The 19776-nt window shown below is 43.1% G+C and overlaps 2 protein-coding genes across 7 annotated transcripts in view; one reads left to right on the top strand and one right to left on the bottom strand.

Moving 5' to 3' along the window:
* The window catches only part of DMTF1 (cyclin D binding myb like transcription factor 1), a 43876-nt gene extending 42415 nt beyond the window's left edge, over window positions 1-1461 (top strand). For all 3 annotated transcript variants that reach the window (XM_084784386.1, XM_084784385.1, XM_084784387.1), the window contains one exon: window positions 154-1461. In XM_084784386.1, the coding sequence (XP_084640512.1) occupies window positions 154-263 (110 nt within the window). In that variant the 3' untranslated portion in view covers window positions 264-1461. The remainder of the gene's footprint in view (window positions 1-153) is intronic.
* TMEM243 (transmembrane protein 243) lies at window positions 1339-19516 on the bottom strand. Of its 4 annotated transcripts, none has more exons than XM_084784391.1 (5): window positions 17033-17178; window positions 16483-16752; window positions 3959-4009; window positions 2933-3037; window positions 1339-1840 (listed from the first exon to the last, which is right to left on the bottom strand). In XM_084784391.1, exons 2-5 carry the CDS (start codon window positions 16558-16560, stop codon window positions 1718-1720), a joined length of 357 nt encoding a protein of 118 aa, XP_084640517.1. In that variant the 5' UTR covers window positions 16561-16752; window positions 17033-17178; the 3' UTR covers window positions 1339-1717. The 4 variants fall into 4 exon arrangements, with proteins under 4 accessions (XP_084640517.1, XP_084640518.1, XP_084640519.1 ...); XM_084784392.1 differs by having other exon boundaries at window positions 16483-16661; window positions 17033-17174; XM_084784393.1 differs by lacking the exons at window positions 16483-16752; window positions 17033-17178 and adding an exon at window positions 7882-8091.
* Window positions 19517-19776: the final 260 nt, after the last annotated feature.

Here is a 19776-nt window from a genome sequence, read left to right as displayed (position 1 = left end):
AATCAGGCAGTAGTTTTAGCCAGTCGTGTTCATCTTCTCTTGATCTGTCAGTGTTTTCTTGTTTACACTTTGGTAAAATGCTTGGACTAGATGGAGAATCAGTAACATACATTTAATACTAACTTTACTTTATTTAAACTTAATTCATTGCAGATCCCATATTCCAACATCACCAAGAAGAATCAAATATAATTGGATCATCTTTGGGCAGTCCTGTTTCTGAAGACTCAAAGGATGTTGAGGACTTAGTAAACTGTCACTAGATAGTTAGAAACAGGTACTTCAAATAAAGAAAGCACGTTGTTGACTATGTTGTCTCCAAAGAAAGGAGTCATCCCAAGGGTTTTGATTTGCCATTCCTCTGGCGTGTTTGCAGCTACCATACTTAAGCCATGCACATTGTTGCTGCTGTTAATTTTTACCTCCTTTTAAGCATATCATCTGAGGTCCAATTTTATGACAATGTGTTGTGGAGTATAGGAATTTATAATTGCCCAGACCTGTTAAGTTTTGTGTCAAGAGGGAGTTGCATTAACTGCAGCTACTTAAACCACCAAAGCTTACCTGCTCTGATTTTAGTACAAGCAGTAACACTCATACTCGTTCTGCAGTTAGCTCTGTCCAGATTCAGGCTGGTCTGACTATAGTTCAGGTCATGGTCCAGCTTAGTTAGCAGTGACCTTCAAAACGGCTAATTGAAGAGTTTAAACCATGACCAGCATCCAAACACAAGGTTGTGGGAGGTAGTTGTGATAGTTACTTTTGGTTATAACCCATTGCTGGCAGTGGGAGCTGATTGAGGTAGGGATGGGGAAAGAGAAAAGCATTAGAGAGTCAAAAAAAAAAATTCACTACAGGTTTTTGATTGTTAACTTTTAAAGGGAATGTGGAGAAAGTAGTAACAAAGCCCACAAGTAGCAGAGCAGTTATCACCCCCTCATCAGAAACCAGTCATTAGTTTACAGTTAGCACTTTGAAATAAAATTAAATGAGGGGAAAGGTAAGGTAATATTGCCTGTATCTGATAACCATGACTTTTTATTACTTGTTTTACTATATAAATTGCCCAGAAGATAGTTGAGGGGTCTAGAATCTGCTGTTCACTTAGTGCATTACCTGGTGGGAGTATAGCTTCTCCCTCGGGCACTTTTAAAAAACAAAATTTTGGTTCTGTATCAAAAGAAAACAAATCAAGAGTCATTCCTAAGGGTAAAGCCAAAACTAGCCTCTAGGGCTTTAATGATATGATCCTTATAGAAAAGTCCAAAAAAAAAAAAAAAAGGAAACCTGTATAAATTATTTTATTTATTATTGTAATTAGATCTTCACAATCAAAGCTGTCTTTTCACCATCTGTGTTTTATTAATGTGAAACTGTAGTTATAAGCAAAAGTTGGTTGCTTAGGGAACAATAATTGTATATTCAGTTAACAAATAAAAGAGTATTTGTCTTAAAATACAAGAGTTTGAGCCATGCAATTAAATTTTTAAAAAAATTTTCAAAAGTGAAAATTCTTTTAAGGCTGGAATGTTTCAGCTTCTTAAAGAAAAGTGGAGATCTATGATACAGCTCCCTTGCAAGAGGGAATTCAGATTTACAATTAACATGAAAATCATGTACCAGACTTCTGTCGAGGATTCTTCAGCATAGTTTTTGACAGCAGTTGATTCACATAAGAGTTTCCAAGAGTCCTGGTAAGTATTTCTTCTTGGTAGCCTCACCTTCCCACATCATGGAAGTACAAGTTCGCACATATACATAACATGATGATAGAAAATAAGATATAGTAAATTAGATTTCTAAATTTCGGTTCCAAGTCTCCTTGTCGATACCAGTAGATCTGAAAGAAGAATCAAATAAAGCTTTTAAGTAATGACAACTGTTACAATGTAAAATACAGCTAATGCTTTTTATATGGATCACATTAGAATTTATTGTCCTGAGACAGTCTTCAGTTATTCATCATTCTTGAGGTTAATACAGCCAGAATTTTAAGTCTTTATGATTCAAGTACTGTTCACATGGTCCAAGGTCATATGTATTCTTGTTTTGTTATTTATTTGGTTCTATGATCAAAGTAGTATACTAATCAAGGTAGGTGGCAACGAGTATCTGGATACATTTTTAGTATATTTAGTATAGGCGGTGCTTAGGTTTATGTAACTGGTTCATGCTGGGATATATAAGAGGGCTTACATAAGTAAATGCATAGTTTAACTATCTCAACCTTGGACACTTGGCTGCAGAACATAGGAGACAAGAAAACTATTCAAGTGTTACAGACTAAAACCTGTTTGTCCTGAACAATTTAAGGATTTGCTTCTTTTTTAAATGGTGTGAGAGGTCAAACCTAGGGCTCCTATATACCTTACCTGATCTCTCCCACTGGGCCACAACCCCACCACCTTTAAATAACACTGAGAGGAGCCAACTGCCATCCTTAAGGGATGGGTGTTTTGGCACATAAAGGGGCCTGTATTTTGTATGTATAGCCACTTATTTACAACTACAACTTTGTTTCCTGAGAAATATGATGCTAATTGCCTATATATTCTGGGAGGACAACAGATCAAAGTGGACCCTTAGGTAATTATGAGAAGCAAATCCAGAGTGCTGTGTCTTCCTGGAAGGCAGTACCTGTTTGAGCCCTACAAATATACAGTCACTGTGCACAAAGAAGTACCATCTGGTTTTGCACTGTTTGAAGTCTTTTTTGCATTTCTTTAAACTTTGATTTCTACCCATCAAGGAAACAATTTTCTTTAGGCTTTTTACTTTGGGGTTTAGGAGAAAGTAATTCTGATTGTAAAATCCAATATTGGGGGGAATTAAAGGAAAGATATCCTATTATATAGACCCAAAGTCTAGAAATCTATCTAAGCACTACCATATTAGACCCCTTCCAAACACTTAAATTCTATATAGTACTCACAAGTATGCAGGCAGTAATACTACTCAAAGAGATGCAGACAGCAAAAAATATATTCAGTGGTTTGGGAGGTAGTTGAGGGAAAACAAAAGCACTGATCAGTGTTACCTGTATGGAGAGAAATTATGTGAGGCCTTAAGAGTAATTCCAAGGTGTAGTTAGACTGGGGCGAGGCAAGTTAATACTTTTTGCATCATAGAATCATGTTCAAGTTTGCACTTCTTGGTAACTTTTCCAGCAAGTATGAAAGAAGGCAAAACAAGTCTCAAAAGACAAACAAGACCTTCACTGACAATCATTTAATTAGCAATCAGTTAAATGTCATCCCAAGATTAATAACTACTAGGAAAAGATCTGATTGTCTTGGTATTGTAAATATTCCTACTAAAAGTGAATAGTGTTCAATTGTACAAGGATGACATGCAAACTCATGAAACATCCCATTTTTATCAAAACTGCACCGCAAAAATGGTGTGGCCCATCGTCATGCATAATTAACATCTTTGTATTTGTTTTCAACAAGGAGCCATAGGAAATTAAAATGACAAATTAGAAAAAAACAATTATTAAAAGGCAAAAAAAAAAAAGAATATAAACAAAGCTGGTTTGGCTTAGTTTTATGAAAAATACTAAAAGATAGGTTTCTGATTCCCATTTTGTTTCTAAAAGGCAATAATAATAAGGTTTGTTCTCCTGGAAAACTTAATCTTTGTTTATCAGACTTTAGAAACTATCCTTTTACTGTGATAGACCTATATAGAATATTTATCACATATATTCTGGTGTGCTGCACAGAATTAAAATTTGTTATATTATGGCTAGGTCTTTATTAAAACTTGCCCAGAGCAAATTTAAGGCATTAAAAGAAATAGGAGAGATGACAGTCACTGTGCAAGGAACTGATGTAGCTTCAGATCCTGGCACATTCCGCTGACTGGATACACATGGCTTTGAGGGGAATGTTCTATATGCTCACCTTTTTTTTTTTCCATATTGATACTATGGCAAAAATAAAACGAAGATACTTACTAGAATCAACAAGGTGGTTAGGCTGCCAACAACTAAATTGATGATTCGGTCCTGAAAAAGACAAGAGTTTATAAGACAGATGACTTGGATTTAGGTGCTGTAAGAATTGGAGCTGGTATATAGACTGAAGAGACCAAGCAAGAGCCGACCCTCTGACATCTGCCATAAGAAGAATCTGGGAAATGAGGCCAACTGTTGGGAATGGTATGGGGGGGAATGAGGCTCAGACTGCCAGCCGTAGCCTTGGCACCAGACTAATAAATATGGGCATCTTTAAGTGACACAGAAGTGGCCCTGTGTCATCTAAAAACACTTAATACTATTAAACCAGAGTGCTATGTAATCCAGTTTTGCTTTTTCTCCAACTTGATAAGACTTCAGTAATATAAACAATCAGACTTTTCTTACCGTTTTCATCCCTAATCCAACCAGTTCTATAGAATATCTAAAATGGGGGTAACCTTAATTTTACAGGTTAAGATAAATTTGGGTCCAGATGTTTTAAAGTACTTGGCAAAATTAGAGCAAACTCCCAAACCAAATGGAACTATGTTACAAAGTTCCATTAGTATGTTAATAGAGTTAGCAGAACAGAGGGCTAGCTATGTTGCTCAAATAGTACAGCATTCCTCAACACCCCCAGACCCAGAAAGGAGAAAACTGTATATATAACAAGGTTGGTGTGGGTTTAAGACTTGATCAGGAAACAGTACTTTGGGGGAGAAGCCAAAGCTGAGCCATGAATTCCTATCATGGAGCAGAAGCTGCTGGTGTTCCGCCCCAAGGCCTTGCACATGATGCTAGGCAGGCTCCATGCCATGTTGGCTCTTGAAAGGTTGTTTTAGTATCAACAGAAAAGAGAATGTGGAAACAGCAACACACTAAATCCTCTCTTCCAAGCTCTCTCCTTTTGAAAAATACAAATTAAAGTGGCAGCCAAAGCTGGCAACATAGTAAAGTGAGTCTTGGGTGTGCCTGATCTATGCAAGGACAAACCAAAATTCTCTAGGTGAAATCCAGTGAGATCAAAGGTTAGAAGGGAAATGGAAAACTAAACTACAGCCACACCCTAACTGCTAAGAATGCAACATCCTTACACTGTAACCAACCAGAAATCAAGACTGTTTCTTAGAGAAGAAACGGGAACAATTCATTAGACATCTAACTTCCTCCCACACGATTAATGTGTCCTATATAAGGTATATAACAAGGTACATAAGGATAAAGTCTGAAAGTTCCAACTGTCTGTTCCGAGAACGCCTGCCCTTAGGGATCTGCAGAAATTTACTGTGGGTCCAAACAACTATGGTCTATAGTAGCCAAAACAGAGGTCTATAGTAGCCAAAGGAAATCGCTGCTTTCAGAAGTGACAGCCGCTTGTCTGCCAAAGGTAAGAGAAAAGAAAAGTAAAACACAACAAGATGGATGGAGAGCAACTGACTGGACTTTCACATGTCTTCTAAAACTAGGGAGGAGGAGAGTAGGGAGATGGCTTAGTCAATAAAGTGCTTTCCACACAGGCCAGAGGACCTGTGTTTGGCTAAAATCACACCAAGGTGGACCTGAGGCCTGGACAGTTGGACCCAAGTTTGGTTTCCAGCATCCATGTCAGGCAGCCTACAACTACCTGTAGCTCTAACTGCAGGATATTTGGCACCCTCTTCTGGCCTCTGGTCAGCCAAATACACAGCATGCATACATTATATATACACAAGTTTTTTTGTTTTTGTTTTTAAGATGAAAGCTGGACACAGCAAGGTGTTCTTCCCCCAGGGTGATGCGGTATAGACAAGCGATCTGTAGAGCTCAATGGCCAAAGAGAATAGCTAAACTAAGATCTTACCTCAAAAATTGATGGAGAACATCAACTTCTGGCCTCCAGTGTGTGGATACATGCCTCACATACATCTCAGGTTGAAAGTTGCAGTATGATTTGCTTAGGGAAATCAAAGTGGCTATGGTCTACAATTCTACGTTAAACAAAACTGTCAAGCCTACTTTCCCTTCCCCATATGGAGCTTAACATTTGCTAAACAGCATATTCTAAAAGCCACTACTACTGTAGACAAAGGTGTCAGTTAACAGATGGCACTTCACAAAGCCTATTACCATGTTCTAATTGCCCAATCAGCATAACTGCTTTGATGTTATAATGAAAACACACCTAAGTGAATATTCCCCTGCCTGCCTTCTAGTCAGTCACTCCACATGATTAACAGTTACTCTGCTAAGAAGCAGCAATTCTCTCGGTTCCTGAGATGAGACCAACTATTTAGTATGTGGCAGAAATGCTTAACTGTTTTCTGTTCTCCCAGCCAGTGCCTTACCTTTGGGTCTCCTGCTAGAGAATACCATAAATCCTGGTCAGAAGAACCCCAGAATTCATTTGAAATTTTTCATTCATGCTATATTCAAACCTAGCTACTCCAATATGGTATATGGGCCAGTTGCATTAGCCTGGCTTAAGAGCTGTTTAAATGGAAAATCAAGTCTTTTTTTCAGATCTGCTGAGTCAGAAAATATTTGTAAGGAGATCTGGTATAAGTTTTTTGTTTGTTTATTTTTGTTTTTTATTAATTTATTCATATTACATCTCAATGGTTATCCCATCCCTTGTATCCTCCCATTCCTCCCTCCCTCCCATTTTCCCATTACTCCCCTCCCCTATGACTGTGACACAGGGGGACTTCCTCCCCCCTTTATATGCTCATAGGGTAACAAGTCTCTTCTTGGTAGCCTGCTGTCCTTCCTCTGAGTGCCATCAGGTCTCCCCATTCAGGGGGCGTGGTCAAATATGAGGCATCAGAGTACGTGTGAAAGTCAGACTCCACTCTCCACTCAGCTGTGGAGAATGTCCTGTCCATTGGCTAGATCTGGGTAGGGGTTTGAAGTTTACGGTCTGTATTGTCCTTGGCTGGTGCCATAGTTTGAACGGGACCCCTGGGCCCAAATCTGCCTATCATAATGTTCTACTTGTAGGTTTCTAGGACCCTCTGGATCCTTCTACTTTGCCATTCTCCCATGCTTCTCTCATCTAGAGTCCCAATAGGCTGTCCTCCCCTCTGTCCCAGTTTCCTGGTAAGTGAAGGCTTTCATGGGACATGCCCCTTGGGCTAGTATGCAGATATAAGTGAGTATATACCATTTGAGTCTTTCTGCTTCTGGGTTAACTCACTCATTATGATCATTTCTAGTTCAATCCATTTGTCCGCAAATTTCGGGAATTCCTTGTTTTAATAGCTGAGTAGTATACCATAGTGTATATGTACCACGGTTTCTTTGTCCATTCTTCTACTGAGGGACACTTAGGCTGTTTCCATGTTCTGGCTATTATGAATAAGGCTGCTATGAACATGGTTGAGCAAATTTTCTTGTTGTGTGCTGGACCATCTTCTGGGTATATTCCTAGCAGTGGAATAGCTGGGTCTTGAGGAAGGCCTATTCCCCAATTTTCTGAGATAGCACCAGATAGATTCCCAAAGTGGCTGTACTAGTTTGCATTCCCACCAGCAATGAAGGAGTGTTCCTCTGGTATAAGTCTTAAGCAAACCATTTTAAGAGTTCAAGTTGAGGAGTCAAAGGGCATTTAAAAGAAAAATGTGCTGTAAATCTGAGCTAAATAGTACCTGGAGATGAATGCTGGACTTAAACTTGGTCATTTTTAAGGTAAACTGAAACTCGTTTCTGTCTGTTTCCCAGAAACTACCTTTCTCCACACCCCCAAGTTTTATTTTGATCTTAGTTTTTGGCTTACTCTACCACTGTCCATCTGTGTGACCCCAAGTGGACCCCTTGACCCTATCTTGCTTGACAGACTAAAATGAACTGATAGTTTCAACTATTTACAATTCTGAATCTGCTTCAGACTACACTTGGGGTCAGAATAGGCCTAGTCCCCTTGTTACTTAAGTCCCCAAGCTTACCTGGTTGGTCATATGCAGCACACTGATGGAAGGCACAGGCCCTCAGACTCACATAGTGAAGGCTTTATAGCATATCAACCATAACATCCAAGTAACCAAGAGCAATAGCTAACATCTACTCTTGGGACACACCCTGTTGCTATAGAGTTTAGAATGCTAACAAGCATTGTGTTGAGTCTTCCATTCCCATGGCAATTTATGTTTTACCTATTCTCAAAGCAGATTTTCTGCTAAACATAAAAGCTGTGAAACAATAAAAAGATAAAGGTGAAAATTCTAAAGGGGTATAGAGAAAATTTAAAAGTGAGAAGAGATAAGAGAATTTATAAGGAAATTCCCTATGAAATAATTTCTGATTTAAATTAAAGTCTAGTACTATAGCTTTCAATGAAGTTTTGCATTCCATGGCTTCAGTTACTTGTGAGTCAATCCAAAAGTACCAAAAGGGAAATTACAAAAATAAACAATTTGTATGTTTTAAACTATACACTGTTCTGAGCAGCATGATAAAAAAAATTGACATTGTCTAGCTACATCCTGCCCAAGATATAAACCATCGTTTCCCCAAACTGACACTACATCATACCCATGCTGTTTGTCTGGCATGGCCAACTCGGCTGTCAGATCTCAGTTACAGCATTTGTGTTCAGTGACACTTTCACATAACAGTGAGACTAGCAATTTAGATAAACCAAAGAAAAGCCACAGAGTGCTGCCTTTAAGTGAGACGGTAGAATTTCTCATGTTGGGGAGGGGGGACGTTGGGGTTAGTAATGTCTACAGTACAAACACATCTATGTGAAGTTCTGCAAAAGGAGGTTTCCTCATTTTACTGTTGCTCCTCACAGTGTATGGTTAGTACTTAGCTAAGAGGAAAGGGCATGGCGTTAGGCCTCTCTTGAAGATACTCTCTTGAAGACTCTTGTAACCATTCAGGGTTTTAGTTCTGAGCAAAGTATGCAAGCAGGATCATCAAATGAGGCAAACTTCTGGTTCTAGGCAAAATTTGCTGTATGATATTGCATATAGAAAATACAGTATTTTATACACAATCAGGTCTCATATTGGTCCAAAAATAGGTTAAAGACATGATCGATAGGTAAATTCCCAACCCAAAATAGTGTGTGAATTGGGAGATGGAATGGTTGAGCTGCTGCTCCCAGTTTGACTACCCCTCCAGAGCTCAACTAAAACATCACGTCCACTATCATCCCTCAAGAGAGATCCTCCATTTCAAGACCCCCACAGATCACCCAGATTCTAAACTTACTAATCAAAGTAAGACTTACTACCTGTGTGCTTCCCTAAGGTCGGCAGTTAACAGTGGGATAGATGGCCTCTCCTTCAGCATTGGACACTGTTGGTTTCTAGGAATTCTGGCTAAGGAGTTAAACACAAGTGGCCAGCAGCATTTTCCTCAATGCCTCTTTACCAGTGAAGGGCACTCATCTTTGACTCTGGGACCTGATCTGTCACAACCAAATGTGGCCCCTGCTGCTTGTAGGCTAGGCATGTAGCAGAGCAGCATAAGCTGTAGTTTGCTCTTGTACCTCAGGCCCAACATCCTCTCAAGTGCTTCCTGGAATAGGCTATTGTTGACTTCAAGGAAACAGCAATAGCAGACTTGGGTTATTATAAGTGTCCGTGTGTTCCTAGCTTTATTAAAATGTCAGTTACTTTCTGCTGGAGCAGGAAAAGGCAGTGACTACCAAGGCTTCATTTAAAGGGCTCATCCTTATTTGTCACAACATTCCCAAGGAGGAAACAAAAAGATCTACAGACCCAAGAATGCCACACATTCTCCACACTCTTAGAGAAGGTGGGGACAGGAGTCCCAAGGCAGGGCTGGTGGCTCCCCTGAAGAGTTACACCCCTCCCCAGGTGTCCCTAGTCGTATCAGTCCCCACACTGTACACTTGCGTGTACTCTCTTTTCCACCCCTAAAGCCATGACATACGAACAAAGTTCATTGTCAACTACTTAAAACTTTTCCAGACCTCCCCAAAACAGCTCACACCGCTAGGAGTCTAGATCCAAGACTTCACCAGGCAGGACATTAATTTTCAATCATACCATCTTCTTCCCTTCCTCAACTATTTACTATACCAAGCCCCAGTCTTTCACCTCCTCTCCTGTCCCCAAAACTGGACCATATTCACTATCCAGCGCATAAACAATCTGCTACACTAAGTGTGTGACTTGAGAACCTCCCTTGCAGACTAACTGTGGGGCTAGCAACTTCAGAAACAACAAAGACCCTCCCCCCCCCCCGGAAGATGCATTCTGGGAAATCTGGTCCCAAGCTACATGGTCTAACCCCTACCAGCTACTGGGTACTGACGTGAAGCCTTGCTTTAAATAGTTGTAAATATCTTCAAACCTTCCTCTACATGTCAAAGTTTGGGGTGGTAAGGCTAAAGCTTTTTTATTTTCAGACTTTGATCCACTTCATATAATGGAATGGCACACTTTGTTCTAAGCTTGTACCATGTCACATGACCTCATCCTCCCAGAAAAGTACCTTTTCCTAATTTAAGACAAAACCAAGCCTGTGCCTGTGTGGACTACCGATTGGCACTGGACTCTTCTTGAGATTCACTGCCATTGTGTCCAGTGAAAATCCTACTTGCGCTTTTAGGTCAAGACTCAAGTCTGGCCTAATCTTGAGAGCTCCACCTATGAAAGGGCACAATCTAATAACCCCTATCAGTTTTTAGCTCCGTAGCCCACAAATGCTTCTGAGGACTGGGTACTTTTTCTAAGGGAAGCAAAGCAATATGCTAATGTGCAAAGCTCACTAGGCTGCCTTCTCTCACCTGCAGTGAGGTGGGTGGGGCCATCACACCTGGATCCAAAACCCAGCTTCACATTTCCCAAACTTAAGGACTTTAATGCTATGTTTCGGATGGATTTTCAGAAATTACTTTGTTTTTTCTTCCAGTCACAGAGGAAAACTTCCTGTTACACAGCTCTAGAAGTGGCTGCCTAAGCTAACCCTGATTGGGGGCAGGGAGGTGGGGACGAGATTACCCTGAGAAGATATGAAACAACCGAGGTTTCCTTTTGCTGGGTGAAGAAAGAAACTCCATGCGCAGTCAATGGGTTTGTTTCTTCTGGGCTGTATGGCTCTGCCTAAACGAGACCTTCCCCCTTATGTGGTCACCAGAGACAACCAGAGGGACAGACAGCATCGGCATGAGTGGAAAATGAGCCTTCCTGCCTCACTGGCTTACTAGTGGTCAGTGAGCTCTGCCCATTGGTACAACTGTTCTTAGACTTCCCTGGACAGAGCCCTAGGCAGAGAGGGTGCAGGGAGAGGGGTCTCAAGAATGCAGGTGGCAGGCCTGGTGGTGCATTCCTCTAATCCCAGCACTCAGAAGGCACAGGTAGGCCAATGTCTGTGAGTTTGAAGCCAGCCTTGTCTACATAGTTCTATGTATGTAGACATACATACATATGTACATATGGCTACATACAGAAGCCAGCCTGTCTATGTAGAGAGACCCTGTATCAAAACAAAGCAAGCACCACAGGTATCCCGATAACTTAATACATATTTTCCACTGCTTCACAGGAATCAAAATACAAAATTCCCTCTTTTTTTTAATCAAGTTATTTCACAGACATCTGTTAATTTCTCCTTATTTCATCATAGTCACATTTTGAAGCATCTTCAGGGTGTGGGTATTTTTGCACATTCACCCTACCAGATTCTCCTCACAGATAAATGTACTTGAAATAGATTATGTTCACTGAAGCACCGTTTATGGAAACTAAAGTAAAAATAGAGCACAAACACTGTCTACATGTTTAAGGGGAGAAAAACAACTATAGCTGGTACTCACAGAAGCACACTAATGATGCACGCTCACGCTTCAGAATGGCAGACTGCACAAACATGAGGCCAAGGCATGACAGGCCTGCCTTATAAACCTTCTCTTCAGCCATGTCCCTACCAGCAGGCATGGACAAGTCATTTAAGTTTTTAAGATGTAGTTTTCCAGTTGTGTACAACTTGCTAGGTGACTGTAAAGAATAGGAAATAAACGTCCTTACAAAGGGCAGTTACTATTCAATGGTAAATGGTGGCCCATCCAGATGGCCATGTCTAATGGGAAGTCTTTAAGAATTGAATAGACTCCTCAGAGCTTAGTGGGAACTAACTGACTTCTCCATGCTTAGGCCAATTTCAAAAGCAGTCAATAATTTTAAAGTCATTTTACTTGTCATAAGGAAACTCAAAGTTTGTCAACAATTTGAGCTCGGAAGATATTATTACCATATCTGTATATGACCTGCATCTAACTGTAAGAATATAATTATTCAGTTCATGTGAACCAGGCAAGTAGCACATCTTGTGGTACCACTCCCGGACTCCAGGAAGTCCAGTCTTCCTGGAGAACAGCAAACCATTAGAGCCTCAGATGCAGGCTCAGTTTATAGTACACTGTATTATTCACCCATCACTACCGGCCTCTATTGAATATACCTCAACAGGAAGAGAGACTAACTGAATTGCCTGAGAGTTTAAAATGCCACTTCCTGTTTGGGCAGTCAATGTACTCAAGCTTCTGAACAGAAGCCTTTGCATTTTGTTGTTTTAGAATCTCCGAGAATACAGGTTATTTTGGGGTGATGTTAATCCCTCACATCAATTGTAGCTTAATATACTTAAATCCCATACATAGGAAAAGTCAAAAGCCCCTTCTCTTGGGGAGCGCATGCTCCAGCATAAGTAAGCCACGTCTACCAAAGCTCCTCAGGGCACACAGATCAGTGCCAGGTGCCCCTCCTGACAGCCAAGACTGCTGGAGGGAAGCAATGACAGAAGCAGGAGTGTAAGGTTCCAAAGTAGAACATAAGACTGACTGAACAGGACTCAGGTTTGGGGGAAGAGAAGGCGCTACAGAAAGGCCACAAAAACCAAGTGGGAGGCAGCTACAAGGCCCACAAGATGGCTCACTGAGATAAAAAGCACTTGCCATGCAAGCCTGACACCCTGAGTTCAACCCTCAGAACACGAGGGATGGAGGGCGTCCAGAGGGCACCTTCGAAGGTCAATGGAGAAATGTGACCTTGGATGGGGCTGGCACAGAGCAAGGTATGAAGAGTGCATCTCAACCCTCTCCAAATGTCTTCCGCGGAGCTCCCCAAATACCCGATGCCTGACGGAGGTCCATCCGCAGGGATCCCAAGTCCACTGCTCTTGAGACAAGAGGAAGAAAACTTATACAGAGTAGAAAGCAGAAAGCAGAACTGCAACAGGATTTGCATAAGAACGGAACAGGATTCGGCAGGCTAGACGAGCAAAGACAGCTGTTTGCAGCACCTAGGCACCTTGGCAGCTTGCTCTCTTTCAAGAAAGGCAGAGCTATGCTCACAGAATCACAGAAACTAAACTGTCCAGAGAACCTAGACACTAACATTCCTCAGAGGGTAGCCTTGTGGGACCTTAAGCAAGAGAGGCAGCAAAAACACAATAACCCTAACCACTGTTTGTCCTTAATTAGAAAAAAAAAACATTTTTAAAGGTGCTAAAAGTGCATAAAAAGCATTCTAATCTTACATTTGAATACTCCCAGTTCCAACAACTTGACTAGGACACAAGTACTGAAAGAAATCTTAGTTGTACTGTTTTTGTTTGCTTATTTATTGGGGTATGTGGGAAGAGGGTTTTGCTCTTAGAACTAAGTATCAAAGCCTCCGAGTCCACGAACCTCTGCAGAAAGCCTCCCTTCCCCTTGCTGTCTGCCGTGGAGTGTACTGCAGGAACTCCCCGCCCTCACTTTCCATCATGAATAACAGGATGTCACTGCTCTTCTCTGTGACCAGTGACCATAACCAGAAGACATTTATCTAGAAACCCCTTTACATTACACCCCAGCAATGGAAGCAGCTGTCCTCTGCCCATCTGCATTGGCTGTGGGAAAATGCTTTGCTCGCTCCCACTGAAAGAATCACCTGCCCCCCTTCACACCGGGGCCCACGCAGCCTAGACAGCTGAAACAGATTTCAGACACTTAGCAACTAACTACAAAGCCAAGAAATGATGATGACAACTAAGTGCTAAAACCGTGGACTTAAACGGAGCGACCATCTCCAGGTTTTAGTTCACACTACGTCAGGGAAGGAAGAGAAGGAGCAAAGAAAGAGTCTTGGGTCCACCACAAAGTCATTCTGCAGAGCCATGTCTTGGGATGCTCCTGCAGTGGGTGTAGAACACTACCAAAGTAGCTAAAAGTCCTGCTCACCCACCCTCACCAAGTAGCATTAGAAAGAAAACCCAGCACGTCACCCCTACTTCCTGGGAAGCGGCACCAAGTGTTCAGAGGTCTACACTGTGCTGTGAGTATCCCACAGGCTACATGTTAAGTTACTATTCATTCACCTCGCTGTGCAACTCACAAAAGGGAACTAGCAAAATACGGCCAAAGAAGTAATCCTGTAAACTTCACTTCCTTAGCTGTACGCGGAAACAGAAGCATCCGTCTCGGGAAGGACTCTGGTGAGAAAACAAGAAAAAACTGAATGCCCAGCCTTTTTTCTGAGTTCACTATTACCAAGTTTCCACTTGAGCGGCTACTGTGTCTAGTCTCCTGGCATGTAAAAAGAGTAAGCCAGAGAGAGACACTCACACAGGAGGAGATGGCGGTATTGCACTATGTCCTGTCATTAGTGGGACCCCATTCCTGTTCTTTGCCCCTCTCTGGCCTACAAATAAAGCTCTTTTCTTGATGAAAGAAAAGGCAGATGTCTCTCTCTGTCTGTCTGTCTGTCTGTCTGTCTGTCTCTCTCTCTCTCGTAGGCATCTCAACTTATTTGGAAACGTGATTTGCCCCACGTCAACCATGGATCTCTTTCCTTTCTCCGTTCAATGGAATGTATATGCAATGCAAGCTGAGCGATGCAGTTTTAAGAGACTGATAATTAGATATTCGTAACTTTTTCCTTGAGTCACCAGAGCTACAATACTCTAAAGCTGCCTAAGTAGTACAGGGGGCAGTATACGCATTGCACACTTGGGCTCAGGAGTGGCATGAACAGGGATATATTTGGATACTGATGTCCTTGGATGGGTTTCAAATGGATGAGGGATGATAGGAAACTTTCAAGCAGGAGGCACTTGGCTGCTCAATAACATCAATTATTTCTCAGTTCCTACATATTTGTTAGGGAGGGCTGCTGTTTGGCTTTGAAGCTTCTGGCTTTGCTCTGGGGTCAGGATTGCACTATGTACCTCAAGTTAATGTTGAACACCTGAGATCAAGTGAGCCTTCCATCCAGCCTGAGAGTGCTGAAACTACCAGTGAGTCACCCTAACCCTAACCCTCTACAGTGTGTCCGCATGAGTCAACAAGTTCATCAAGAAGTCCAGTGCCGCTGGATGACAGGGTCTATGGAGTTAAATGTGGCCTGAATCACCCAGACTCCCAATCAGAGCTCATCAGATAATGAAACTGATTTGGGGACAGACGGATAACTTTTCACACAAGTGAAATCAGTTTCTCCTTTGTATCCAAAACACTTGCCCTCTGTGCTGTGACACAGGACACATCCACCTGGATCTCTGTATAATGTGCAGATCTATTCCCGACTGTTCTCTTTCAATACCCAGGACCCAATGCATAACAAATGCTCAGTAATGTCTGCACTAAGCTTCAGAGCACGGTGAGCGGAGATTATGTAAAGCCACAAGACTCTGGACGCCCAGCTTAAAATGTCTTATTAAAACACTCCAAGATAAACCAAAAATCTATGAGGAATTTAATAATGAGTATTCTTTTCAAGGCAGGTCGGCAGCTTCCAAATTCAGGTTGATGCCTATGACTGCTCACTACAGGCTCTTCCCAAAAGGTAAGAAATCCAAGCTCTGCACTAAGCACAGCAACTTCTGAAAGGCTGATAGTTCTTTATCAGGGTCAAAGGTCATCGGTGCCATTTACAATTGAAGGGGAAATAGCAGGTTAATCTTGCGCAGACCTCTCACAAAGTTACTGCTGAGTACAGAGAAAGGCTCTCGTTGGTTGTTGGCCAGGGGCATTACTTAATTAAGCTTCTTGAACACTCTTGTACTTTTAAAGCACTTACGTATTGCCTCAGCCTATTTGAGTGTTGGGACCCTCTGAGCACCTCCTGGAATTGTGGCCAACATCCACCCTCACGTAGCCATTTCAACAACCTCAGCACAGAGTCCTTAAGAATTCTAATTAAGCAACCATCAGAAGCAACCCTGGGCTCTGAGAGGACGCTCTGGGCGCACAGCGGAAGCCACTAAAGCTCAGGACGCACACCTGAAGTGTGCAGCTAGCCGCCAAGTGCGGTTGTGCAAACTTCACAGGACTCTCCCTCCACAGGGAGGTTTCCGCACCCTCGTGAAGGGTTTCCCACAAACTGCCCAGAACTTTCTGAACTTTTCTCCACTCCAACTTGCTCTCGGGGATGAGTGCAGGGCAAACATCCCAAGAGTGGGGCGGGATTCCAAGGCCAGCTCTTTCCACTTCCAAGTACACTCCAGGCCCTCCCCAGGAGCCAGCGGGATGCGGGGGAGAGGGGGGAGGCGGGACACCCGCACACTGGCCCGGGGCCCACTCCCGCGCTCACCTTGGCAGACGTCTCCCCGAAAAGAGGTCTGTTGTCCAGGCCGCTGGTGCCGTACGTCCTGGTAGTAAAGTCCTCCATTTTGGGGCTGCTTCGCTGGTCCCTAGCCGCTCAAAAGCGAGTCCGCATCAGCTCGCGAAGTCCCGACGCCCGGCCCTCACGGCGCACGCATGGCCCGGGCCCTGGAGGGGCCGGGAAATCCCGACGGGGCGACCGTCACTGCCGGGGGCCGCGGCCGCTCCGCCCCAGCCCCGCCATCCTCATCTCCAGCGGCTGCCGCAGGAAGTGAAAGGAAACAAACAGCGCTTGGCCGCCGCCCCCGTCCGCTCCCGCCGCCCCCCCGCCCCCAAATCTCTGCTCGGCTCAACGGGGACAAAGTTTTCCCGGCGCCTGTCCCCCGCGCGGCCGGCGAGTAAAGTTGCGGGACAAGCGCCCCCGCACACCTCCCCGGCTCCGCTGAGACCTCGGCAGCCGCCCGCTCCGCGCCCGGTCCCCGCGTCCCTCCCCGCGCTCCCCGCAGCCCTAGCCGCGCCCGCCAGCCCGCAGGCCAAACCTCGGCGTCCGAATCTGGTGGCGCCCAAGCTCGCTGCGACCCCGAGCCGCGGAGCCGGCGGGACCCTGGGCTCTCCGGTCCCGGTCCCGCTGCTGAGGCTGCTGTCGCAAACCGGTGGGGCCCGCCCAGACCGCGTCACGACTCCGGCAGCCAATCCCACGGGCAGAGGCTCCGCCTGGGCTGCAGAGCTTTATTTGCAGAGGTGCGGATTCTTCTACCCAGGCGCGGCTTTGAGCAGTTACACGTTGCTCCTGCTCTTGGCAATTAGCTGCTGCGCGGTGCCTTAAATTTGGCGTCTTAAAAACCCTCAGCCTGCTTTGACCACTCCAGGATTCGGATTTGGACACTTTGCGGTACCGGAGGCGTTGGCAATTTTGTACGCTTGTTTTATTCTGCATTAAATTCAGAATTAGAGGTCCTATATTACATAAACAGATAGAAATGGAACTAGATATTTCTTTGGTCCAGTGAGAGTGCTGACTAAACACGTTTTGCTGCCACAGGCTAGAAACTTCACAATCTTGGGCCTCTTGGGAGTCTTGGGGTTTAGAGAGCCGGATGGAAGTGGACAAGCCGCACATTTGGAGTCCTTCATAAACACGGAAAACCAAACAGCTACATGGGATTGTCCCAACACTTTAATACCTAGATTCAAGAGAGCTTTGAACGTGTTAGCGTGAAGGAGATTCTGTGTTGACACCGTAGAGCCACGTAACGCTTAGAATCCACACATGGGTTCCAGTGCCACGCAACAGTTTAGAACAAGGCATGGAATATCAACCTCGAAGAATTTCCAGCGCCAAGTACACTTAAGTATTATACATATCCCCACCTGCCAATCACTTTACCTGTTTTTATAAATTAGCTGTTTACTCGGGACTTTTTAACAACAGCAATACTACATAATCTGGCACCCAATTCTATTAAAAGGTTCACTGGTCCTACAAATAACTTCACATATATTCAGCTACATTCAACAAAGTATTTTTAAGACTCTCATCTGTAATCGTTTAAAGGAAGAGGAACATAAGTTCCAGATCAGTCTAGGTTATGTAAGACCCTATCTCAATAATAAAATAAAATAATAATAATAATAATAATAATAATAATAATAATAATAATACATTAACAATACTTCGAGAATCTGCTGTGTGCTGGGCAAATATCCACCAGAACAACATGATAATTATGGGCTTGGGCAACAATAACAAGCGACAGTCTTTGATGCTGTAATATCAAAGTTGAAATACAAGACAATCAAAATCCCCGACTTTAAAATTCTGAAAGGTCAAAATTCTGGAAATATAATTCTTGGGAAAAAAAAACACTTTAAGTAAATAGTTTAAGTATAGTAATTTGAGAAATAAGAGAACATTTCATAGGCAACTTTTTATAGTAAAAGAGACACTATACATATTTTGAAGTTATATACTCTCCATATATACTAACAAGAGTATTCCTTTATTAAATATTCACCTCCCTCCCCTTCTGTCACAGACCTAGGGAGGGGAAGAGGGTGAAGGAGGGAGGAACGGGAGGATACAAGTGAGAGGATAACAATTGAGTTGTAATCTGAATAAATTAATTAATTTTTAAAAAATAAAATAAATATTCACCTCCTCTGTGTTATGGTACTGCAGTGTGTGTGTGTGTGTGTGTGTGTGTGTGTGTGTGTGTGTGTTTCTAGTCAAGAAGACCAGAGGGTGTCAATTCCCTTAAAAATGGAGTTAGACCCCAGCTGTGAACCCCCCCACCGTGGGTGCTGGGAACCCATCTCAGGCCTCTGCAAGAGTACTGAGCACTCTTAATTGCCAAACCACCTCTCCAGCCTCCTAAACAACATATTTTGAAACTAAAACTTTTGTTGTTACTGAAGCCCTGTGGCCAGCTCCATCCCCAGAATTAAAATTTCTCCTCCTGATACAAGAGCCTCTTTCCTTCGGAATTGTAATCTTCAAAATTCGGCCTTTGTGATGGTTTGAATGAAAATGGTTCCATAGGCTCCTAGTGAGTGGCACTATTGGGAGGCGTGGCCTCGTTGGAGGAATTCTATCATTGGGGGTGGCTTTGAGGTCTCAGATGCTCAAGCCAGGCCAGTGTCACTCTCTCCTCTTGCCCCTGCCATCAGGGGAGGAAGCTTCTGATGCTCTGAGCTTCTTCTCCAGCACCATGTCTGCCTGCGTGCCGCCATGCTTCCCAGCAGATAATGGACTAAACCTCTGAACTGCAGTGGAATGTTTTCCTTAGTAACAGTTGCTGTCGTCATGGTGTCTCTTCACAGCAATAGAAACCCTAACTAAGACAGCCATCAGTGTTTCAAAATTTGGCGTCTTCACCTTTTGAGACTATAATTGGGAGGATTGTAGACTAGGCATTTTGGTCATTTGGATGATGCTTCTTAGGCTTGTGATCAGCACCAGGTCAACACATAAGCATGGGCATATCTTGAGGCTGAAGAAGATAGAGGAAACACATAGCTGCAGTCTAGGGAAAGGACCACACACAAACACAAGCTTTAAAACTTACGACATTTCATAAGAGAAGATGTACCTAGTCCTACTGCAACTTCATATGCCAAGGTCAGTTGATATCCATGAGAGGCCTCCCATTTTCTGAGGAGAAAGGGAGGACTACAGGAAAGGACAGGGGGAAGGGCCTGGGAGGAGAGGAGAGAGGGGAAGCTGCAATCAGGATGGAAAGTAAAAAAAAACAAAAAACAAAAAAAAGATTTTTTTAAAAATTGA

This window comes from Acomys minous (assembly GCF_964271855.1).
Source record: "Acomys minous genome assembly, chromosome: 6".
Lineage (NCBI taxonomy): Eukaryota > Metazoa > Chordata > Mammalia > Rodentia > Muridae > Acomys > Acomys minous.
Note: the sequence above shows the minus strand (reverse complement) of the source record. Positions and strands in the feature narration are given on the sequence as shown.

Bases quoted from the DNA above. Each gene is read 5' to 3' on its own strand.
- TMEM243 (XM_084784390.1), bottom strand. From the start codon at position 17,613: ATGTGCGGCTTGTCCACTTCCATCCGGCTCTCTAAACCCCAAGACTCC.